The sequence below is a fragment of the Marmota marmota genome, unplaced genomic scaffold (assembly GCF_001458135.2).
Source record: "Marmota marmota marmota unplaced genomic scaffold, marMar, whole genome shotgun sequence".
Classification (NCBI taxonomy): Eukaryota; Metazoa; Chordata; class Mammalia; order Rodentia; family Sciuridae; genus Marmota; species Marmota marmota.
In genome coordinates, this window is record NW_025999900.1 from 23,125,897 (window position 1) to 23,151,266 (window position 25,370).

The 25,370-nt window shown below is 41.0% G+C and overlaps 1 protein-coding gene and 1 long non-coding RNA gene across 11 annotated transcripts in view; both read left to right on the forward strand.

Annotated features, from left to right (window-relative positions):
• Positions 1-1,117, forward strand: part of Nkx2-1 (NK2 homeobox 1) — a gene marked incomplete at its 5' end in the record, with an annotated part of 5,765 nt that extends 4,648 nt beyond the window's left edge. The window contains one exon of the mRNA XM_048798438.1: positions 3-1,117. Within this exon, the coding sequence (XP_048654395.1) occupies positions 3-150 (148 nt within the window). The remainder of the gene's footprint in view (positions 1-2) is intronic.
• A 167-nt stretch (positions 1,118-1,284) lies between these two features.
• The window catches only part of LOC125615246, a 45,089-nt gene continuing 21,003 nt past the window's right edge, over positions 1,285-25,370 (forward strand). For 3 of the 10 annotated variants that reach the window (XR_007345803.1, XR_007345806.1, XR_007345807.1), the window contains exons 1-2: positions 1,294-4,162; positions 24,671-24,760. This is a non-coding gene — a long non-coding RNA (uncharacterized LOC125615246). Of the gene's footprint in view, positions 4,163-9,032; positions 10,418-21,752; positions 24,138-24,670; positions 24,761-25,370 lie in introns of those variants that run through there. The other 7 variants (XR_007345812.1, XR_007345805.1, XR_007345804.1 and 4 more) reach the window with 7 other exon arrangements.

The window sequence follows — 25,370 nt, forward strand, 5'->3', positions numbered from 1 at the left end:
AGCGCAGGCCAGTCTCCGGACCTGGCGCACCACGCAGCCAGTCCCGCAGCGCTGCAGGGCCAGGTCTCCAGCCTGTCCCACCTGAACTCCTCAGGCTCGGACTATGGCACCATGTCCTGCTCCACCTTGCTATACGGTCGGACCTGGTGAGAGGACACTCCGCCCGCCTTAGCCCGGCGCGCTGCCTCACCGCTTCCCCTCTGCCCGCCACACAGACCACCATACACCCGCTGCTCCACGCGCTTCTACTTTTCTTAAGAACCTGTCAGCGTTTAGACCGAGGAAAAATACACAAAGGCCAAACTGCTGGACGTCTTTTCCCCCCTCTTCCTTTCTTTCTAAATTTGTGGATTTTTTTAAAAAAGAAAAAGAAAATAAAAATCAACCAAGCAAATTCAATTCTTTACGAAGTCTTTAAACATAGAAGGACATAGAAAGAACAGCTCTGGGGTGTCTTTTCCGTGATTCAAATTGATTTCCCACGCTGGGGCGGGGCACAGTTTGGAGAGGGCTGTACACTGGTATGGCTCTGGACTCTAAAGATCTCAAACTTCACTGTGGGTACACTCTGACAGCAAAGTGGGCTCTCTTGTAAATACCAGATTTTTTTTCTTTTTCTTTTCTTTTCTTCTTTCTTTCTTTCTTTCTTTCTTTTTTTTTTTTTTTTTTAAGAAGGGAGGAAGGGTGCTGGGGAGAGGAAAGATTCTTGGACATAACCCACTTGTCACTGACACAAAGGAAGTGCCTCCTCCCAGATGCCCTCTGGCCCTATAGGTTCAGCCCCAGACCGTCCCTCTGGAAAATTGTTTTATGTTTGATGTGAACTTGTAGCTGTAAAATGCTGTCAAAAGTTGGACAAATTCATAGTTTTTAGTAATCTGTACATTTTGTTGTAAAAAGAAACCCACTCCCCATCCCCAGTCCCTCATTTTTTTAAGGGCATTGACAAATCTGTGTATATTATTTGGCAGTTTGGTATTTGCAGCGTCAGTCTTTTTCTGTTGTAACTTATGTAGATATTTGGCTTAAATATAGTTCCTAAGAAGCTTCTAATAAATTATACAAATTAAAAAGGTTCTTTTTCTGATTAAAAAACTTTCTTCTTGTTTGGTTTTGATTTGACTTTAAATAGCTTTTTTAGTGTTGGTGGCAGTGGGGGGGCTCATCTTTGGCCTGATGGGATCTGAATTGTTTGGATTTGAGCTCTAAGGATTCTGAACTAGATAATGAGGCCAGGCCCAGAGTTCCTGTCCCGCAGGAAGAGGGAATTGTATTCTACCTTGCAATTGAGTGGAATCAAATCTTGAGCAGCCCTGCTACTCAGTAATAGAGGACAGAAAGCTACACTACTTCTACCCTAGAGGGAGAAGAAGAGAAGAAGAAAAAGAAACCATAGGACTTGTTTTCAAAGCAAGGCTTTTGTTTTTAGAAACCTCAAAACTATGTACTGTGGTCTTATACAGTTGAGCCAATGTTTTAAAACAGTGGTCCAGGATACCCATTTGAAATAATCCTGAATGAGCTATCATTTCTGGTGAAGGAATTATTTCTGTAGACATGAACATCAAACATAATATTTATAATCCTCAACCAAGCTCTCTTACAGTTAGAATTTGGTGGGTGGCTGTTTTCGAAAGGGAAGCCATTCAGGGTTTTATTTTGGCTTTGAGGCAGTGATCCCTGTTCAGGAATCAGCAATGGCCCCCCACTCCACCTCTCTATTTCCTCCCCTCCTGGCTGCTCCTTGGTCAGTGTCTTTAACTAGATGGCTGGAATGAGGATCCCTCTGGCAGGACTTTGAAAGCTGGGGTTTTATTCTTTGTTCCTGAGATTTCCATCTCTGTTTTCTAAATCTTTGCAGTGATGCCTCTTTCTCCTGCCCCCCCCCCAACAAAATAATTTTTGCTCCTTTTTTTTTTCAATCTCTAATTTCCTGATCCCAGCTTTCAGTTATATGTGTTGGGGGAAATATTGAGGTTTCTGTGGTGAGCCAGGGGTGTTGGTGGTGGAAGAAATGTTTGTGATCAGAGAGAAACATTATAGTCCCTTAGATGGGCTGTTATTCCTTTCCTGTCACCCCTGATGAAACTACAGAGAAAAGACAGTCTAAAAGACTGCAGGAAGATGCCCCTCCTAGCACTTTCCTCTAGGTCTGGAAGTACTTGTTGTTGAAGATTGATTCATATTTGGCATGCATTCACGCCTTGCCTAGATTTTCAACTTTCTTTTCCCCTTCATGCTTTTTTCCCTCCCTCTTTTCTTCCTCTTCTTTCCATTTCATTTAGTCTCCAAGTTTCCCTTCCAATACCCACACCACATCCCCAGCTTTATCCCCAAGACTTTGTAAATGAAGCAGAAAGCCAGAAATGCCTGCCCCGCATCTAGCAGTCCTTTTCACTGTCTTCCAGAGGAGGCCTCTCTGTGTGCCTTAGAACTAGGGGTTAGTGTGGGCTTTCTCCCTCCCCAGGCCTGGCTACTGAGATAAGTTTTCAATATCCAGGTGGGACATGAAGATTCTGAAAGGATGGTTGGTTGGGTCTAAAGAGTGAGCCGGTTCGGGGAAATTTCAGGAGGCATTTCATTTGGGAAAACAATCAAAAAGTTTGAACATTTGCTGTGTAAGGGGCAGCTTTCCTTCTGTGACAAGGCACCCAGCTTAGGGTGGCTGGCCAAGGGACTAGCCTGGACAGAGACATGGCGCGCGCCACTGTGCTGCCCCCTGCCTGTTTTCTACCCGGGGGCCGGTTCCTGGGAGTCACCGTTTTAGTGTGCTGTGATATTCTTGGCCTTATCACAGGATGGAGTTTCTATCAAACACATTCTTCTCCCCGCCGGCTTAGTTTGAAGTCTGTTTACTTGTCCCGGGAAAAGGTGAATTCAGCCGGGTCTGCGGATGGGACCTATACAAACAGGGCCTCCGCCGCCTCTCGCCATCAATCAGTCCGGGTCCACTGGCTCCCGGTCCTAGCTGAGGGATTTGTTGCAGCTGCAGGAAGTAGCCCTGGAAAGCAGTCTTAAACGTCTCTTGACGAGTGTGCAGGGTTCCTCTCGTGGAGTCTCCTATTTTAGGTTTCCAGCAACTCGGGTCCTGGTAGTTTCTGGCCTCCCTGAAAGAGAAATCAGTATTCTGGGAATGCATCTGGCGTTGAGGTGCTGGAAAAGTTGAAAACTTCCCTCACGTGAGGGGGCAGATCAGTTTGTTCAGATATACCCGAGAAACTTTGCCCCTTCCAAAGTACCCCACCCAAACCTAGGCCCCAAAGGCTCCGGGAATGGGGGAGATTTTGCAGATAGCATCTCCCCCTTTCCTACTATCCCCCACCCCACCCCCACTCGGCCATGTAAACAGGAGGACTATCTCGAGAGCCCTGGAGAGCCGCTCTAGTGGCTTCAGGGCCTGAAACCCCAGGCTTGGTTTGTTTGATGTTTAGCATCCCAAAGCGGCTACCCACCCCCGCCCCAGTCTGGGAACCCCGAGCTGTGGGCCTGTGGGCAGGAGAGGAAGGAAAGCAGCCTTCTCAGCTGGCGGTCCGTGGACTGGACTGGGCTCTGGGAGGCGTGAAGAACCAAACAGAGATGCCCAGAGGCGGGGGGGAAGGGATCCTGTGTTGCTGCTTCCACAACAGGGACACCTCAAGGATGGGAGGCGGGTGAAGGCATCGGGTGCCTCAGGAGAGCCGGCAGTGGCTCGGGATAGGAGCTGGCGGGATGGGAAGTAGCTTGGAGTCCGCAAGCCACATCGGGGCCCCCTGGCGAGACTCGCTCTGGGCACCTAGTCCTGGAGGCGGGGGAGGCCCGCAGCGCTCCAGTCGGAGGGCATAGCCGGAGGCAGCTCTACTTCCCAGCTTAGGGCTTGGCCTTTCATGGGGAGCGGCTTGCTTTCCAAAGGATTTTATATCCTCCGAGGTTGTGCTAGGGAGCTCCAGCGACAAGACTTGGATCTAGCATCGTAGTAGTCTTCGATTTTGAGACCCCAGGACGAATCCTCAGACTTTAGAGGCCGCACACCCGTAGCGCGCGCGCGCTACGCGGCGTCTGGGCGTCGGTGAGGGGCTATCTCAAGGCGAAAGTGCACAAAAGGTAGCGCGAATCTCTTCCCAGGCGATCGAGATAAGAGGAAATGAGAGCGAGGTTTTCTGACTTCCAACTCATTAGGGACCAGGTAAGGTCAATACTTTCTCTATTATGTCTTTATCTTAAAAGCGGGTCAATTTAAGATAAGGGAAAAAAAATCTAGAATCTGTGTGAACCGTGCTGATAAAGACTGACCCCTTTCCTGAACTAAAGCAAGCCAGGCAGACATTCATTTTCTATAAACAAGAGAGTTGAGAGAAGCTGCCTTGAATTCTGATCGGATGTCTCCAGTCTCTCTAGACATAGCTCCCCCCTCCAACGCTTCGAGGAACCTGAGTGAGCGGGAGATTTTATTTGTGGAGAACTAGGAAGTCCATTGGGAAATGTGAATCTGAGATGACATGATTCTTAGGTTGTCTGCTGGCTGTTTTCTTCAAAGATGTCTTTCTTTGAAAATGGAAGGTAGTGACATGGATATTGGGAGGAATGAAGCTGAATGTTTTCCTTGCTTGGCCAGGTCCCCATTAGGAGATGCTTCTTTTGGCCCTCCCTGTCTTCCTGGCTGGTGGGTGCTTCCTCGTGCAGTTGTGTTCCTGAGGCTTCAGGCCACCCTCTGGGGGGCCCAGTTTGGAAGCCTGCCTTAACTTGGAGCACAGAAAGTTTTCTGCCTCTTCAGTGAGTGGTTTCTGGAAGGAGTGACCTGGCTCTAGGCAAACTGTCCACCCAAGTGACTGGAGGAATTGCCATGGATGGGAATAAAGTATGTGTTTATGGAAGGGGTGGCCCAAGGACCTTGTGAACCCCCATTCCCACCCAAATAGTGGTTTCTGAGCTTTCTTTGATGAGTCTTAAAGAAATGGAAGAAGAGCAGCCTCTGTAACTTGGCAGCATAGCTTTTGCCTCATCTGAAGCCATAGCTGAAGTGGCCGGCTACTTTTCTCTCTGATACTGACCTAATACCCAATTTGGAGGGTATCTATGTATAGTCCAGGGCTTCTGTTCCTCCCCACATTTGACAGTGTTTCCCATTTCATCTCTGCTTCCTAAACATTTATGGCCTTTGTAATTATGAGTTGTAGCAAAGTTTTGGAAAAAGGTGAGATTTGAATACATTTCCTGTTTTATTTATTTTTGCAATTTTCAGGACACTGTAATATAAATTGCCCAATGTAGTACTTTGCCTGAATGATAAAACATATATGTAAACATTTCAGGCAGTAGAAAATTCCNGAAATGGAACTTGTTGCCTGAGACATCTAGCTGTTGGGTGAGGGTTTTTTTTTTTTTTTTTTTTTTTTTTGCAACCTATATCACAAATTGTTGTCTCTCGCTGAACTTACAACATCCACTAAAAGACATCGTTAGTATGAATGCTACTGCCCGGCTAATGAAACAAACCAAACTAACAAAAAACAAAAACAAGAGAAATTATTCTGCTCCTTGTTTATAGCCAATGTTCTCTCTCTTTCTGCTTTCATATTATAGTGGAAATACAAGGGCAGGTCTGAATGTGTCCCACAAGAAAAAAAGACAAACTCACTCAACCCCCATTTTGCACATTTGTGGAAAACCTGTCTTTGATTGCTAGATTGTGGTTGTCAGTAACTGTAGATTGTTGATGGAGAGGTAAACATTGCATTTCTAGGGTTTTGGTGATTGCTTATAATTTCATTTCTACAAAACCAGAAATGTCAAAACATGAAAAGTGTCCTTGGGTACCTTTCTCCTACAGCTGTGCTCTGGAGGAGTTCTGTGGACAATTGCCCAGAACTGGACGGCCTCCACCTTGCCTCTAATTCTCTCCCAATGATGGTGCTCAAAGGTGTCCAAAGCTCTAGGAAAACAAGGGTTCATTTGGCTTTCATGCTGCTGGTTTACCTGATCTCCCCAGCACACACAAGGTTGAATGTGCATGTGTAGATGTAAACCTGGAATTACCGTAATGACGCGAAGAAGACTGAGAGCTGGTTCCTCTGAGCTGGCTGTTTGCTCTGCCCTAACCCAGGAGACCTGGGTAATATTTAACTACCAAGTATACCTATGTATAGAATGAAAACTCTTTAGGGTCTTGGAAGATGCTTCCTGAGATACTGAGAACCAGGTCTCTAAACAGAGGTTCAGAGACAGGCTTTTTCAGAGAAGATACTGAAGCCACACAGGATTAAACCTTTCTCTTGGCCACTTCAAAGTGTCTGGAGGTCTGCAGGCCTGAGTGGGGACCAAGGGGACCAGGAGCTGGGCAGTGAGGGCTTCTTTTTTCCCTTCTGACTTGGCTTCAGAAAGAATTGTAACCTCTACCTTTACAGGTGTGCACAAAGCAAGTGCCCACCTCTAGCCAGGGCAGTCAGAAGTTGTAGCTAGTTCATTACTATTCACCACCCTTCAGTATTAACTGGTATGTTGATTTCTGCTCTTTGGTATCACTGCTTCCTGACAAGAATGCTGAAGCAAAGGCCTGAGTGCAGTAAACCCTGGAAGTGTGCACTGTATCATACTTACATCCAATACAACAGTAAAGCTCAGATATCTCTGCACACATCCACATGGTTCATTGGTTTCATACTGACATCAAAAAGGAGAACCTTTTGGAAATATTTGACAACAACAACATCAACAGAAAAGTCAACCCACTTATAGTCTATAATCGAGTACTGGATGGGGGTAAAGAGAAAACCTTTCAGATCCATGGTAGCATAAAGTACCTGGTCATTAACCTTACTGAATGAATCACTTTCTAATGATTACAATGCCACATAAACAGAAAATTAGCTGTTGAAAAATCTTGACATGGCTAAATACTTAGATTTTGTTAGTTGTGTTCTGAAAGCTGGGGATTTTCACGTACATGGGTCTGCATGTTGGAAAGACAGAAGAGAGGACAGGGGACTGAAAAGGAAGGAACGGGAGAGGACACAAACTGTACCTGGTGATAGTATGTGGGATTCTGTAGGTGGTTGTGACAGCTGAGAGGTGCTGGTTGTAGCTGATTCAAAGTGTTGGGGTGGGGTGGATGAGTGTGTGGTGTGTATACATTGTATTGAGGGGGTGATGCCAGTGGAAAGGGCCTGGGAGATGGCTGGGAGGTGGTGTGTGTACCATGTGTGAGCTTTGGACCGGTAACACAATGGGAACCTAATTATCTGGCTGAAACATGCTCAAATGGCAAAAAGTTGCAAAATAGATCGACCTCCCTGAGAAGAGAGGGAGCTGGTTACAGAGGTCTGCAGCCATCATCCTTTTTTCAATACATTTTAAACAAGAGGATCTAGCGAGTGATTCTGATTCAATACACATAATCAGTTTGCAAGTCTTATTTCCATTTGAAAACAGGGCCATTTGCAATCATAAGAGCCGGACACGCTGAAAGATACGGAGCGCATTCCGAGCAGATGATGGGTGACAGAATCTGTAGGCAAGCACTAAATATTTTCTTCTAGCCTCAGACCTTGTGTGTCTTTAGTCCCAACGTATTTTAAATGGAATATTCCTGTTGAATATATAACTTAATTGCTTAGAAAATCGAGACTCCATGGTGGTGGAGGTGGGGGGGCGGCGGCAAAGAGGTCACTGAGAAACCTTGTTGATTGTGCTTCTGCTTGGCGCTGCTTAATGGTCATGCAATGAAGAATACACTAGGTAAAAGATTTGATGAAAAACTCGAATTTGTTTTTTAAAGGCACGGCCACAAGAAAGTGTTGCCCAGGGCTAAAGCTTGCGGGCTGGAGCCACCCATCCCTTACCTGGTGTGGGAGACCAGCAGGCAGGCTGCGGAGCAAAGGTGCAGAAGCTAGAAGTAAGCCAGGGGGACAACTCTGCGGCCTCCCAGCTATTCTGCTAAAGACCCGGGCGGGCGGGGGGAGGCTTCGCGGCCTAGCGGTTCCCAATTGGTTGTCAGGGGTCTCAACAAGAAATGTGGGCACTTGAAATCTCAAGCTGTTTCTTGGTCTCTTATCAAGGAAACTTTTGGTTTCCAGGACCGAGAGAAGCTGCTTACCATGGCCTCACCTTCCCTGCTGCCTCCACAGCCAACCCCCGGCCTCCGCGCAACCCCTGTCCAAGGGCTCACCCCGCCTATCCGTCGCCTCTTCTCTGACGCCCAGCCCACAGCCTCATTCCCTCCACTCTGTCTCAAGAAGCCCCCACCCTGTCCCATCCCAGCCAGTGACTCCATCCGGTTCCCGCGCCAGGAACAACCAACCTCGGTGGCGCGCCGCCTGCCGACAGGACCACCAACCCCTCCTGGAAACCACACCAGCACGTCTGGAGTGCGGTAGAATAGATGTTTCAGCTGAATTTACCCCCAGAATACACAGATATGAGTTCACTAGGTTACAATGATGCGAACTCTAACGTGATGAGATTTTTTTTTTTAAAAAAAGATCTTAAAGCACATCTTTGAATTGAAAAAAAAAAATTTAAACCAAAGTCAACAAGCTAACTGCTACTTTCCTTATGAGTTTTCCCAAGGAAAAGAGGCTTGTCTCTGCCCAGATACCAATGTTAAACGAACTTTCTAGTAGGCTGAAACTCGATCTAACAATAACAATAGTGTGTACTTAATGAGGATTCCATTTTGATTTCAAATGAGGATAATTCGTTAACCTTAAGTTGGTTCCATCTAGGCAAGGATTGTTTCTAGACGTTCTTGCAAAGCATTTTGCCTCCGGGAACATCTTCGGAGAACCAATAGATGGAGTGTGTGTATGTATGGGGAGAGTGGGTGGGATTCTGAACAATTCCCAACCTTGCTTGTTCAATTTTCTGCAAAACTATCCTAAAAAACCCCCAGCGTCCTCTTTAACAGGCACCAAATGATAGGCGCCACAGAAATCCAAAGACATCCTTCCTCCCTCCTCTACCCCCATCAAACCATCTAAAGGTTGTCTTTTCTTCCTAGAACCTATTCTGTAGAAAAGCAACAGTTGAAAAAAAAAAAAAAAAGAAAAGAAAAGCAACAGTTGTCCAGAGGCACTCTTCACTCCGAGAAGAGGGATGGTGTTGGTGGTAAGCCTTCCATGGCAGGAAGACTCCGGGCTCTCTATTTCAGCACACTGGGAGAATAGAACTCCTGTAACTGGCAGGAAGTGAGGGTGACTCTAAGACCAGCAGGACACAATCTGCTCAGGCACAAGACAGGGCCCGACTGGGCTCGGCTTGGTAGACATAGGGTGATGCACAGTAAAGTGGTACCCAGAACAGTAGAGAGCCACAGAAGGCTTCCAGGGTAGGAAGTTTCAATCACCAAACAGCTCCATAGTGATATATGGTAACCACAGGACGAATTCTAGACTTAGCGGTTGATTTGCTTATCCCTCCAGATGCTCTTGGACCAAAGAAACACTCAGGCTCGGAATTGCTAGCCTAAGTCTTCCAGTGCAATTCCAGCCAGAGATAAGAAACTTTCATCAGGGAGCCTCCTTCCCTTGCATCCCAGTGCAGACATGTCTCCCCATTTGGACCTAAAGTTTGCGGGCAGAAGCCTCTTAATTTGCTTGGTTTCTTGTCCAATTCCAACCTCATAGCTGCAGTCTTGCAAGTCTTACTTTGTAAGCAATTCAGTATCATTTTCCTAATGCTAGTACTAAAAGGAAAAGCAGATAAAGTGGATGGGCTAAACTGTAAAGAAAGCCAGTAACGTCCATATGGGAGGCCAGCTGGGGAGTAAGAAAACCAGAGAATGGCCAAGGGGACTAGCAAGAAAAAATGATAGAAGCAAAAAGAAACCTCACTCTGGAGAAATTCAATTAATATCAGTAGATGGGCAGGAAGGAGTACAGCCAAGACCTAAGGTACATGCCTAGGTTGGGCAGGCATAGAACAGAATGAAGAGGAAGCAGATGTGTATATAGTAGTGTCTCTTAGCCCAAAGGCAAATCTAGAAAACTCTGCCTTTCCTCTGGCCAAGCTTTTAAGAATGGGGGCTGTCTTGCCAGAGCAAACAGCTATGCAGTCACTCTGGACAACTCTGGGCTCTGCACCCTGGGAAGGTGCAAATTCAGGGAATCCTGGGGGTGGGGACTCAGTCGCCTCTGGAAACTTCTATAGAAGTAGCTAAAACTCCCCCCCCCCACCCCGCCGCCTTTCTCGGAACACGTGCCCCACTCTCCTCCCTGTGGTTGGGAGAAGAGGCTTTGGAAAAGGGGAAAAATTAGTTTCCCCTACCCTGGCCGTGGGACAGCGGCCTTGTTAGTCCCTGCGAATGCAGCCTCTAAGAAGGCGTCACGTGGAGGGCGACCCAGCAGCCTCAGAGTATGGAGGGGGAGATTCCGCTGTAATTAGGAGCGGATCCCAGCCCGGGGCCCTCACCTAGGTGGCTTGCCAGGATGGAAGACGTCCTGAAAAGGTGATCTTCCTTACCCGCGACGGGGTCGGGCTGCTTGTTTTGGCAGGCGACACGACATCCCCACTCCCATCTCCTCACTTAAAAAAAAAAATTAAAAATAAATAAAAAAATAAAAACCCTCGGGAGCTGCCTGGCTCGGCGGGGCGCCCGCAACTTAGAAGCCCAGGATTGTGTCCCGGAAGGAAGCCTGGACTTGCCAGGCCGCGGGAGGCTCCGCACTACAGGAAGGGAGCCCCCACTCCCAGCCCGTTCGGGGGCTTCTCTGAGGAGCCTGGGGCCACCGGGCCCTTTCTTTTTACAGGGTCGCACACGCTGTGATATATTTTAGCTGCATCACAACCCTTTTAATACCCCAGCATGACACTGACTGCGTTAGTAAGGACCTCATTTGGTTGGTGACCGCCAAGCGCACATTTGAGACGCTTCCACGGCTCTGAGGCACAGGCTGCTTCTGCTCTGGCCCGGGAGAGGGCAGAAGCGGTGGTGGAGAGCGACCGCCGCCCAGTGCGGGTTAGTCTGGGCAGGAGGGGGTGGCAGCCCTTCGGTCAGTGTCCTTTGCTCAACCCCATTTGTGAAAGGCCTCTCGCATCCCGAGTCGAATCCCCGCCCGTTCCTGGCTCCGCCGTCGGGGCTTTTCTCGGGAAGAACGCGGCGCGCAGCGCCAAGTCAGCCGGGACAGCTCCAGGAGCCCGGGTCCACCCCCCCGTAGCCCCAGGCCGCACCAGCCTCCTTCCTCCGCGACCCGCGCGCTCGCCTTCCCTCCCCCATTCATATTCTCCGATAATTTCGGAGGAAAAGAATTACATCTTTTGGGCGAATTTGTTTCATCTCTCCTAAATTCAGAAACGGAGCCTTCAAAAGTCTTAATGTGTGTGTTTATTTTTTCCTAGCATTCAAATGAATGCGAAGCCACGGATCGAATCCCGTCACTCATTTGGGGTTAGCTTCTCCCGATATTTCACACGGAAAACAAAACTGGGTCCCTCTTATTTGTACTTGTCCTTAACCTTTGCAGCAACTGCTGTAGATACGGCTCTGTCCATTCTCTAATAGATTTTACCAGGGGCTGGTGACAGAGAACTGATTTCTTTTCTATTAGGGTTTAGCACATCTTTGTTGAAGGCCTGTAGAATGACCAGGGATTAGATTTGCATCTCTTAGACGCCCTGTGTGGTCTTTGTGCGAAGCTTGTAACTGTTAAAAATGACTTGTTAGGAAGCGTGTGGGCTCTCATCGCTCTCCTTTTGACAGAATGATTGTGAAATTCAGATTGGCCCTGTAGGATTTAGCCCGCAGATTCCACCTGAACCCTAAGCAATTAGACCCTAATCTCACTGCAATCATATTTGAGTTAGGATTTGTTGCACTTTGTTTACTTCAATTAAAAGTAGTGGAATAATTTTTCTCAGCTTTTAAAATGAAATCTCCAGGCATAAAACCTCAGGACTTCTTAGAAGCGGTTTTGGTAGTGATGAGGATTTCTTTTCTTGTGTGGTTTCCTCTTAGTCCTCAAGCCTGTCCCCTCCCCCATTTAAATAACTCTTCTTTCTCCCCCGGTTGCTCGCTCATGCCCCAAGCATCTTCGCAAAGGTTGAATTCGGGTCGCCAGGGACTAGCCGCATGGAGATGACTCCCAGCTGCGAGGGTCGCCCACGCTCTGGGAGCACCCCTCCAAGTTCTCCACAGGGTGCCCACGCCCGCTCCCTCGCAGAGTTTTCCCACCCGTTGCGCCCGCCGGCTCCAGGCTGTGGGCGCCGGTCCGGAGTCTGCCTTCCCGCGGCGGAGTAGGTGCTTCTAAGGCTCCCGGCATCAGCCCGGTGGCACTGAGATTGCAGAGTCGGTGTGGTCAGCCTGACCTCCGCATGCGTCCCGGGAGGCTCTAGCCAAGCTAGCGGAGCTGCCCTCAGGGATCCACTGTGGTCTCAACTTGGAATTCGTTTCCGTCCTGCAGCTCTGCTGCGCAGAGTCCACACCTAGAGGTGGACGGAGAGTGGTCTCTTCCTCTGGGCTGGCACTGGAGGATATCCAGCCCCAGGCTTCGGGGCGCCGGTGATCCTTCAGGCCCGGGGCCTGCTCCAGAAGCCCAAAGCCCAAAGCTCAGGCCTCTCAGAGTGTCCTCTTGTCACGCTGAGGAGAACCAGTCGTCCAAGTCTTCAGGATCTCGGACGTTTAACCCCTACGCAGTTCTTAAGGGTTGCTTGCAGTTACTGTCAAGCCAGGTCGCCTTCGGGGTATTTCTTGATCTGTGGCGAGTTTATCGCCTTCATTTGTTTATCTGGTGTGACTTTGTCACTTTTATTTACTCAAAGCATCTCTTTATTTGGAAGACATGACAATGACTTTGAGTTATTGTTTCTTCCATTTCTTCCATGTTTATTTGCTCCCAGTGAATTCGATTCGGTTTCCTGGATTACTGCTTTACGTTTCTCAATTAATACTAAAGGGCCAGCCAATACAGAAAGTAAATGGGGGGAGGGTTTCATTTATTTTTTTGAGGGGGAAAGGGAGACATCATTTTTTTATACCACTCACTCTATAAACTTTTAAACAGTACGTGTTCTCATGGTCACTTGTCTCAGAGAGGATATTTTCTTTAAAATGTCCTTGTATTTGATTCAATCAAAATGAAGACAGAAAGCCAGCCTGCAACCTAGTTCTGTGTTGTAACTAAAATTTTTTAAGACGGGAGAAAGTACTTTGCTGGTACTAAGTACTACATGAAAGTAGCACGGTACTAGCTAGTTTAAGCAAGTCATACTCTCCTCCAATATTTTCTGAGGTGGAGTCTATTTAAAATAGGCCTGCCCCTTTATATAATTCTCATTACTAGCTGTTATTAACCTTAGTAAAATATTTTAAGAATTCAAAGGAATAAATGAGAACTTTGTTTTGAACTTGATTTGGGGAATGTGGAACATGGTTTGGGGGGAAGATAAAGAGGGGAGCAAAGCTGTGGTAATAATTTCTTTGAGATCCATCAGAGTCTTGATCAACTGATTTGAGGATTTCTGCTTTAACCCAATTCTGTGTGCAGTTTAGTGCAGTTTTTCATTTGTGAATAGGAACTGTATCAAAACCCTAGTGTGACGACGACAATTAAATAATCACAAACAAGGCATCTTTGCTAATGGAAAGATTCTGTAAATATGTTTCTAGTGAATACACAAATAAGAGTCACTGGAAGGGTCAGGTGCCACAAATCATAGATTACTCTGCCAAGGGTTGCCAGCCATCTGAGGCTTGGAAGGACATTAACTGCCTTTGCATTCTCAGAATACTCTCCACAGTTCGTGATTTCACTTACTTGACCCTACTTCTGTTATTAAAAAGCTGGCAGGCACAATCAAGGGCAAGCAGGTTGGCTACCTACCCTTCTGGCAGCTCTCCAATATTCCCATTTAGCTGCCAGGAGACATGGAGAGGAGTGAATCACTCATGCAATCCTGTGGTAGCATCTAGAAGGAACCAGGAAAACTTTAGGGGCAGAGGGCTGGTCCACCAGACATCTCCATTTATACATTTTTCACTTCATATATGGAATAAATCACTGGGGGAATTCACTTCTGAGAAGGGAGAAAGGGGAATGATCAGATGTGACTTAGGTACAGGAGATCACCAGAAGTTTCCTTGGAAAGGGGTTTATAAGTACATTACTTGATAGTACCAGTTTTGAAAATAGGATTCTTATTACTAATAGGGATCAAAAATCAGGAAGTATCTCTTATCAAATAGTGCTAGGGAAAAAGAATCTGAAGGAATATCATTTCTTATTAGTAGAGTGAACTTCTGGTATTTAGTATTTGCTTTAATAGAGAAATTATTGCCAAATCCATAAGACTTAGATACTCAATTTTCACATAAATGTGAAATTGAGGTTATATTAAAATAATTTTTTTCTACCTCAAATTGAAACAAGCTGATATATGCAATACAGGGACATTAGAAAACCAAAATACTTTTTTCTTAAATATTATTGTTCTGTGTTTTAGGCTGCAAAACCTAGAATTCTGGGTCTTCCCCGCCCCCCCCCCCCCCTTTTTTTTGTCAGTACAGGCTCTCTCCTCATACTCTTATGTTGGAAGTGGTTTTTGGGATTTGAAATAAGCCATCATCACTCAAAACAAGGCCATAACTTTTACTAGTAGATACCATGAAAAGTACATGGACTTCAGTGAAGTTTTCTCCAGAAGGTACACTTATGTTAGAAGCTGGTAGCATTTATTTTGAACAGAAAAGAAAGGTACAATTCACATGGAGAGGGGTATGAGTTTTCAGGAAGGCTAGCAAAATATATTTTTCAAAGAATATAATATTTTCTAATATTCTAATGGGTCTCTAGATGTGAGATATAAAAGAACTTAATTTAATTTCCCCCAAATCATCACATCAACATATTTTTAAAGAAATGAAGAGAGATGTTACTCATCTGCATTACCAAAGGGGAAAAATATTTTAAAACCAAATGACAGGTTTGTGCCTTATAATTTAAACAATAGTGAATGATGAATAATCTTCCAAGTTCATTTCAGTAAAAATGAGAGCGAATATCTATAAGAGAGAATAAAAAAGACTTTATCTTACAAATATGCCTAACTCCCCCATTTTATTAGCTTATAATGCAAATCATTACTTGTTCTTGCTCTTAGGAGTCATTTTAATGTAATTGATTCATTTCAGACTCTTAAGAAAACCAAAGTTCATGTCCTTTTATAAGTTTGTGAAAAGCTTTTAAATGGTTTCACCCCAATTAAAGACATTGATACATTTTTTTTTCTTGCTTATTAAGTTATAAAGTTGAAATTTATGCTGTAAGTGTACCCATTGTTCACATTGTTCAAGACCTTTACCATCCTAAATGGGAATGAGGGACCCTAAGGTCACAAATCTTATCATTCCTTAGGGGTAGAAATGGGAACTGACCAGTGTGATCTCATCAACCACTACAGAATTTTAAAACTAATGTTAATTGTTAATGAAAATTTCATGTAGGCCTGCTCCATGGAAAGTGGTCTTAGGACCACAGTAAATTTGTTACACTGGAGAAACGCTAGGTATTACTCTTTCCCTAACTTCTACCCTTCAGTGAGCACACCTCACTTTTCAGTAGAAGTTGTAACAACCTAGGGAACAATCTCAGTAGAAGTTGTAACCTAGGGAACAATAATCTAATGAAGTGGAGTCAGGGGGGAATTGTGAGATTAAAAGTGGCCTCAGGCTTGGATACCCTTTGCTTCTATAAGTCCAAACAACTACTGGAACATCTCTTCATCAATTTTGGGCCTGGCCCAAGACTGTTTACATGTTAAGGCAAGAAAATACTAGCAAATTCTTTTGAAAGCAATTGGTTTGTCAGTTCGAAGGTATCATTTCAAGGGAATACTGGGTGCTCTTAGGTACCAAAATCATCCCTGGCTTCAGCTGAACAGCCTCCTTTAGAAGACATTTGCATCTGGGCAGTGTTTGCTCAGCAAGATGGTGAAGACTGGAAATGACAACAGACACCCAAACAAGCTAAATCATAAATCTAAATTCCATTTGTTTAAGACTGAAAATTCTCCTTTAAAGCACTCACTTGGCATGAAGGTACTGATACCAACTCCAATATATTCAAATAAACATTTACAGACTTTCTTTCTTTCCTTCCTTCCTTCCTTCCTTCCTTCCTTCCTTCCTTCCTTCTTTCTTTCTTTCTTTCTTTCTTTCCTCCTCCTCCTCCTCCTTCTTCTTCTTCTGTACTGGGGATTGAACTCAAAGGCACTCAACCACTAAGCCACATCCCCAGCCCTATTTTATATTTTACTTAAAAACAGAGTCTCACTGAGTTGCTTAGCACTTTGCTTTTGCTGAGGCTGGCCTTGATCCTCCTGCCTCAGCCTCCCGAGTCACTGGGATTACAGGCGTGTGCCACCATGCCCAGTATTAACTTGTATTTATAATTTAAAAAAATCAAGATATAAAAGGCATTGCTCTTTGTCAATGTCTGGAACCAACAGTGGCTCATTGTTTACCTAACATTTCTTCTCTTTATTCACATGAGATAGAAGTGGGTATTTTATCGCCAACCTGATATCAGTGTCAAAACACTATCATGAGAGGGTAATTTAAAATTTGTACTTAGAGAAAATGATTGGTAGAAACCTAAAACAGGTTGGTTCAAATATTCTGTTGTTAGTGTGCATCCTGTTTAGACATTATACAGAAGAATGAGGGGATATCGTTTCAAGACTTAAAGGTAAGAGAAAATATGGTGACCTATTTGTTGATTCATTTATTCAATTGGAAAACATTCACTGAATACTTACCCCAGGTAAAGTACTAAGAATGGAGAGAAAAATAGGACTCTTACCTTAAAGACAATGTATGTGGGAAGATAGGCATGTAGATAGACAATTATCATCAAGGTAGTGAGTGAACTAATGTGAAGTCTGTGCATGGTGCACTGGGAATCCCCGAGAAGGAGTATCTGTTTGTCAGGAGCAGAAAAGGTGATGCTCAAGCTCACTTTAGAAGGAGGAAAGTTTTATCAGGCATTCCAGGCAGAGGAAACAGCATGCACAAAGGCCCAGAGGCATCAGGAATGTTTATCACGTTCGAAGAATCATAGTTTGCATCACCAGAGCATAAAGTACGATGAGTGTGTTGGAAGTAAAACTGAAGGGATGGGACAAGTTAAACATTTTGAAGACCCTTGAGTGTCAGACTAAAAAGCACAGATGGAAAGTCATCAAAATTTTATAAAGACCATGCTGTCAGCAGAGGGGAGAATGAATTGGAGTGGGGACAATCTAGTGACAGTGAGACTACATAGTGGTTGTTTTCACCTGCCTGCTTGGTGTAGGAATACTAAAGATAAATACCTTTTATTATATATAGATAAAAATCCTCAAAACCTGGCAAGAATAAAGGCATAAAAGTATTTTCCAGAGAAGTAAATGTTCATACTGTGTAAAGATGGCTGATTAATTTGGTATGATCTGCACATAGCTTTTATATACTTACTTTACTTAATTGTATGATTGACATGCACCTGAGTGGACCTTTCTGCTACTATATTGAAAGATTGTAGAGATGTAGAAAGTGTACTACCAGGAGCCAGTGACTTGCCTGCAGTTTAGCTTTACATCTGAGTATTTGAAACACATATTGGGAAAGTCAACTTATTTCTTTGGACCTTAGTTTCCTCTGTTGTAAAATGGGGGCATAATGTGAATTACAGTATCTGTAATGCCATTTTATTTATGTCATTTGTGATTTACAATTTTGTTTGCACTTATTTTTTGTCTTAATGTTTATTTCTTACTTCATCTTAATGCTTTTTCACAGTCTTAAGAGGGACAGAAATATGTGGAAGAAAACCCTTTCATGTGTTATTTGGGGTAAAATTCTGGTTTGGTTGCTCCATACTTAATACACTTAGCTTTTCTCCTGGAAAGGGTAAGGATGTTGACAGTCATTTTGAAACAGGGGACTTTCTAATCACATGAATCAAATTTTATACTCATATGTACAAAAAAAAAAAAAAGGACTATTTAATCACTTTCAAGGTAAATAAATGATTAAGCTCTAATTTTTTTTTAGGTTATGGATTTCTCTGTCCAAAATGGTTCTATTTCTCAGGTTAAACAATTGCATGTTCTCAGATAAAACTGTGGCCCTTAAAATATAGCAAGTGTACTGCTTCTAATAATAGCCTCCTAATTTCAAATTGTGTATTTCTTTGGAAACTTTGTTTTTAAAGCCTCCTACCCCCATTCCTACCTCAAAGGCCTGTTTACATTAGTAATATAGCTTCTAGAGCTCTGGGAATTCACAGGGTTTGTACCTACAAAACATCACAGCACTGTTACTGTGCTTCAGAGACATGCAGGGGTCCCAGGGCAAATCAAAATGTTTTTAAATGTATGACATGTGTGAAGTTGATGAAAATTCATGACTTCTCTCTGTCAGTGCTGCTTGAGCTTAAATCATCAGAGAAAGGTGAGTGTGAAGAATTTTTTTAAAAATACTTTTAATTCTGGAATCCTTCCCATTTCTTCCTCATGGTCCATATTTTAGCTCTCTTCTACTTAGCAGTCTGATTGCAAAAATAAAAATAAATAAAAATTAGCAGTGTTCTCTAAATTGCTTATTGGAATTTTCTGCTTAAACCATTGTGCAGATGTATAACTTGTAAAGAAGAATTGAAATGTGGTTTGATAATGTAGTAACATACCATAGAACATGTAAAATACACATGAAAGATTACATGAATGATGTTAATTTAACTGATTATACTTTATGGTTTAGGAATATATCCAAATTTATCTTTTAAAATTGAAATGAAAATATTGCAGGAAAATTTTAGGAAAAATTTTTAAAGCCAAAATGCTGGGGATATTGAGATCAGCTGTTTTTAAGTAAAATTCCATTCAAAGCAAAATAAAAGGCATTGTGTAGTGTATGCTGGCTAAAACTGAGAACACAAGAGCATTGCAGTTAATTAGAACCAATCAACAGGATGCTTTACAACATTTCTCACATTAGTACAACATCTGATCTTCATAATACAAATTTCCCACAGTCTTGATGCAAAAAAAGATTGGAAATAAATATTTGACTCAGTTAAAAAATACGGTGTATCTTAACTGCTCTTTCTTCTAATTATTTTTTAGTCACTGTTAAGAAAATAAGATCTTGAAAATCTCCAAATGTTGTTCTATTTTTGCTTTAGAACAATCTGAATTACATTTTTTTTGTTTTAGTTTTAAACATATGTGAACTTAAGAAAAATATTTTTTTAAGAATAAAATTTAGAGCATGAATTTGGTTTATTATATACTTTATGTATGACTATTGTACTTTCGAACAATATGGGACATTTCCTTGGCTATTGAACCCAGGAATATTATGAATGACTAATTAATACATTACAAATGATGAAATACTACATTATAGTCACTCTCATCTTAAGAGAATACTAAGTTAATGGCATTAACATTTACATCATACATGTCTTAAAAGAATATGCAATATTTAACACTATGCTTTTTCCATAATTCTTTCAAATACTTGATTCTGCCCAGAGAAGTTTAGCTTAATTTTCACTTAAGTTTAGCTTAGTTTCATTTATAATATTCATGAAGTTCATAGTCTGTTCATTGTAAATAACATTTGTCTTCTTTCTTTCTCTTTCCCTGCATCAGACTTTTTTTTTTTAAATAAGTTCTTTGTTACCTTTCCTCTCACAATAAAGGTAGAGCTCCCTCAGAGCCACTGAGATGCTTCAAACCATTTTTAACACTGTTTGTTAAAAAATATGTTTAACTTGAATCAGAAATATATACGTCTTCACAATAGTTTATTGTCAAGTTTTGCTCCTTCACAAAAGCTAACTTGTGAATGAATGGCTAGAAAGTACCCTTTTTGCAGGCAAAACTAGCTGTGAAACTGCTGCTATTAAGGAGAATTGCCTTCGAAACAAGTTGATGATCCCGTCTCTAGAATTTATAAAGTACAACTCCCTAACAGGAGTAATTTGCTCTTCGGACTCTGCAGTCATCTTTTGGTGAAAAGAAATATGCTTTAGAAACAAAACAAAACAAAATAAATACAGTCTAGTTTTGACTGTTTTGTTTTTTGTTTATTTTGTTTTGATTTGTATTTTTTTCTCCTGTCACATCATACAAGATGTTTTTCTCCATCCCGCCCCCCCCCCCAAAAAAAAACTTACTGCTAAACATTTTCTTTCTTGAGCACTCATATTTCTGTAGAAAGAAAAAAAAATTAGTGTTAAGAAATTATCTTCTCTTTAGCATTAAACTTTTTTGTCTTCTTTGCAGCGATTTAATCTAATTCATTGTAGAGAGGGTATCTTTTAGCTAGGTTCTCTTTAGAAAATTTACTCTTTCTACTGCTTTACAGAGACAAACAGCTTTGATGACTAATATTTTATGTTGAAAACTCATTTTACAAATACAAAATGACCACGTTTACATATAGATTTTTTTTCTTACTAAGGATCCTACTAAAGACATAGCAGTATTTGTTTTTGAATTATAAATTTGATATATTTACCTGTTAGGACTGAAACATTCGCTACAAATGCTAACTAGTCCCATGAAAAGCAGTTTCAATAAATAGCAGCCTGAAATTAGCTCTGCTGCATACAGTTTGATTTATAGGAATTGGAATATAATAGCCTAAAATGCATGTTACAATAACTCTGCTTATCTTTAAAATCAGTATTTCTTAAAGCAAACAATTTAAGTAGAAAAGTCATTTGATAAAAATAATTGGTTCAGGCAAGATAGAACACACATTCTTTTGCCAGATAATGATTCAATGGCTACTCTAACTTCGGTAGTACTTCATTAGACACAATTCTCATTCACATTAAAGTCTTAAGAAAATCCATATTTGTTATTTTTAAAAAATTATTTTTAAAGAAAGTAAACAAATATGGGGAGGAATGGAATAAAATCTCTATCATATCTACTTGCTGTTATTCAATTCCTCAAAAATTTTCTTAGGGGACAGGAATGTCATATGTTCAGTTTTAGGACAAAGGCAGCTTTTAAAATGAAAAGCTTAAGGAAAATCTGTAATGAAGTTTGCTTAACAGAAGGTAGGCTAACTAAGCTCTTGGTTGTAAAAATTATCTAGATCACAATATTAGGATAAAAACTAAAATTTTGTGAACTTTACAACTAATGTAAGACTTGTCTTTAATAAACAGCACCTTTAAAAAATAATAAAAGCAACTTCTCAGATTCGCTTTGAGTTACATATTTGGGAGCACATTGTTTTACTGTGTGTGTGTGTGTGTGTGTGTTTTAACTTGTGAGTTAAGAAAAATACGTAATTATAAAATGTTTTCAAGCAATAGTCTTTTGCAGGATGGCATATAGTTAAAACAAAAGCTTGTAGTCTAACAATATTAAGTCATTTAACCATTATATATTATTATTGTTATTGCTATTATTATTTGGTTTGGTAAATGACCAAACTATACAGCTGGGTTATTAAAACAATTCAGATTCTTATCTATGTCAGAAAAATGTTCTTTTAATAATTTAGCAGTTAATTAAAAGCTCCTTGCACCTGATTCATTAATATTCGATTTTGTATGTTAAGACCTTTATTCACTTATATTTTACAGATCTGTGAATGCTTTTAACTGCAAATTGTGTTACGGTAAAAAAAAAATCTATTCTAAGCTGGTTGAGTTCATTTAAGAGAGCTTTTACATTATTGCACTTGTTAGTACAAATAAAGTTTCTAAATTTAATACCAGGCTATTGTTAATTTGTTAAGGTTATTTGGTAATTAAAAAATAATTTCATGGATAATAATAAATCTTAACTAATTTCTCAACTACTTTCTATCTTCTACAATTTTTAATTTCTTTAAAAATACAACCATATGATTTATTTTTCAAGGAGTTAGTGAATATACTTAGAATTCAAGCTCTATAATGAAAGAGAGTTTAAAATTTTCAACAGGATAATGAACTACTTGGCTTCAGTTTATCTGTCTTGTACATAACGTGATTTGACAGAACTAACTAGTGAAAACTAACCAAAACTAGGAATCAACAGAGAGAATAGCCAAGAAGGAAAAAGGAAGACTTTCAGGAAATGATATTTTCCCATCAGTGGATAGGCATGCATACATTAAAGGCATAAAAGGCAGCAGGGGGAGAAACAAAAGCTCTAAGCTAAGGATCCTGCAAGTCTGAATTAACTAAATGGAAAAAAAATGAAATCATTCTGCTTAAACTTGTTCACTAATAAAAGGAGAATCGCTTTTGTTAAATATGCTTGGTGTGATTATCAAGCAAAATTTTTTTCTCCCAGACATCTATGAATAAAACATGTGTTTGAGCATTAGGTAAACAAACAATAAATGGATGAGTTCAGTTGCAACATAATAACATTTTATTTAGAAAACATATATAATCATATTTGTATTGGCAATCCAAATTTAATGACTTCTTTCAGTAAAATCAAAGTGCCTTATAAATAACATCAAATGCATAAGGATTGCTTATTCTTTGCCCATTTTTTTCTATTTTCTCAAACAGACAGATTTTAAAGGTCTCTGCTGAGTCATACGTAAACTAGGTGAAGTGTGATTTTTTTTTCAGGAAAAAAATTTTTCTTTTAAATCACCTTAATATTATGTTACACATGCTTTAAAAATAGACTTAAAAATGCATTTCTGAGACTGAGGGAGAAAATGTTTTCAGTCTACATAGCTTGTGCTGATTTGAACAAGGCTGTGTGGCTGAACCAGTCTTTGGCTTATTAGCCATTTCATTAATGCGATGCCTTCTGTAAAATATGAATGAGAAGAAACCATTTACAATAAGGAAAGCAAACAACAGAATGAATTTCCTCTGTTGGTGTTTTATAAGACTGTTAAACAGAAAATGGAGGGAAGAACTCTCTTTAGACGATATCACTTAATTAAGTAAAGCATCCTAATCAGAGTCCCCTCCAATTGTAATGACTGTAGGGAGTCAAGTACATTTCTGTCTATATTAGAGTATCTAACTGCAATGATTTATTGATATTTATTTTAGAAGTACAACACAAAAGCAATAAAACAGTGGAAGCAGGGAGAGGGAACATGCCATTGCAGGTACAGCCAGAACACTTCAACAAAATTCCTAAGTTTCTTGTGGGAGGTTTTGCTTTCTAAAATCAGAGCACACCTTTAGAAAAGAATGTTCCTTTCCAGCATTTGATTTTTCCAAGTGTTTTCTGTGACGTTTCTTTGTCCATTGGGAGAATCATTGATTCACTTTCCTCACTGCAAGAATCACTGCAAATGAGTGGATGAACACCTGCTGTTTTCTGCAGTGACATTACTGGATTGCATGCTACACTGATTTTAGTCTTAAAATACAGCTTCCCTGTATGGGAGAGAGATTTGAGGAAGGAGAGTAAATATACTGTATAGGCAGACAGACATTGGCTGCCCTCCAAGTTGCACACAGCATAAACCTGTTTATCTGCCACATTTCACAAATCTTAAAAACATGTGAATAATCAAGCGAGCAACTGGATAAGTGATTCACACTAGGGAACCTAACCAATATTCTGATGAGAGGATACTATGATGCTAAGACATTGGCACAAATAAGACTTGTATTGTAGAAACTGCACATAATAAAGTTCATTAGTGGTTCAAAGGAGAAAACAGTCCACACTAAAATGAATTTGAAGAAGTATCTCAAACCTGCGGACTTTAGTTTGGTCTATTTATCTGGGAAATTGAATATAAAAATGTAGTTTCACCCATTACCACTCCGATAATTGGGGCCACTAGGCCTTTGGGTATCATGCTAGTTGTCAAGATAAATTTATTTCTAGTAATCAAAATTTAAATATGGGGGGGTGTGAGTGTTTTAAACCCCAAAGGACACCTACACATATATTTAAAGTTAAGTTGCCAAATGTGCTTAGAACCTATTCATTTTGGAAAAGCAAATTTTCTTGGAAAGTTATATTCATTTTTATAATTGGAGAAGATTATTTTTTTTTGGTAATAAGTGAACTCGGCAAACAAGGCTCTTTATTGCTACATCACAGCTTTCTTTATTTTTCTCTTATTTTCTGTTGTTTTTTCTTTATTTGCTGATCTTTTAATTCTCCTTTCCTTTATTTCAGTGATAATTGTGCATTAGCATTTAGCTGTAAATTGGAAGCTCTCAAAGGATGGAAGGCTAACCTCAAAAGTACGCCTTGGTTCTGAAATTTTCTTAAGGTTATTCATGAATTGCAGGCTTGTTTCACGTCCATAAACTAGAACTTGTTTATAATTATAGCAAGATGAGTTATCTACTTGCTTGATATATCAATTAGCTTATAATATAGACCTGTCATTTTACTGTCCAAAAATGTAGGTTTTCCATGTTTGCAAACACAAAATACTATTTCCAGAGAAAAGAGCAATAATACACAAAATAATTAAATATACATTGTATACTCTACAACTTCCACTCCCCCTGCATTGCAGAAAGACAAATTGCTAAAATATTTTGACACTGGAAATTTTGGTTAAATTAGTAGCCAGACATCATCATCTTTGCAACAGAAAGTCTTGGAAAAGGTAGGTGACCTGAAAATTGATGTTCCAAATAATATTTTGTTACATTTAAGTTTCAAAGCCTTGCCCCAAGAGAATGTACATTGAGACTAGTGCCAATTGTACTTGCCAAATGTTTTTTCCCGCCTTGACATTTTCTCATCTTCTTGCTTCTTGTCTCAGGTTCTCTTTCTTCAAGATCAGGCACAGAGACTGACTGAATGGCTCCAATTATCAGGATGTGAAAATCTAAATCAGAATCTACCACTTTGTGTAAGTCTGCCCTGAGCAGTCTCTTCTTTAGCAACAGAACACTTGCATAATATGGGCTCATCTTCTTCACTTCTCCCCGACTTTGTAAAATATGATAAAAAATTTCTTTTCATGATTTTAAAGTCAATTGCATGGGGAATCTTGCAGGAAACATAACATAAAAACTAAAAAGAATTCCTTAAAAGATGTGTCCAGGTAAGTGAAAAGTGGAAGTTTGTGGGCACTCAAGGATGATACTCAAATTACTAACCATCTAGTAAATAGTCTGAAGGCTGAACACAGGAAATTTTACCAAGTTTTCTGCATGAGTTGGGTTTTGAGTATATACAAAGCTGAGGTCCATTCTGTGAACATCAATTAAGGCCAACCATAGCTGTTTACTCAGCCATAAAACCCCCCTTTTAAGTTTTTTCTTGTTTTTGTGGTACTGGGGATCATGCCTATGAAGCAAGTGCTCTATCCCTGAGCTACACCCCCAGCCTAAGGGTTTTTAAAGTGATGATTCTTCTGAGTCAAGAGTGATCATTAAACTCTATATAATCTATATACTGCAGAAACCTTAGAAACAATAGCTTGATTGCAAGTGAACTTTGTAATTATAAAAGCAATA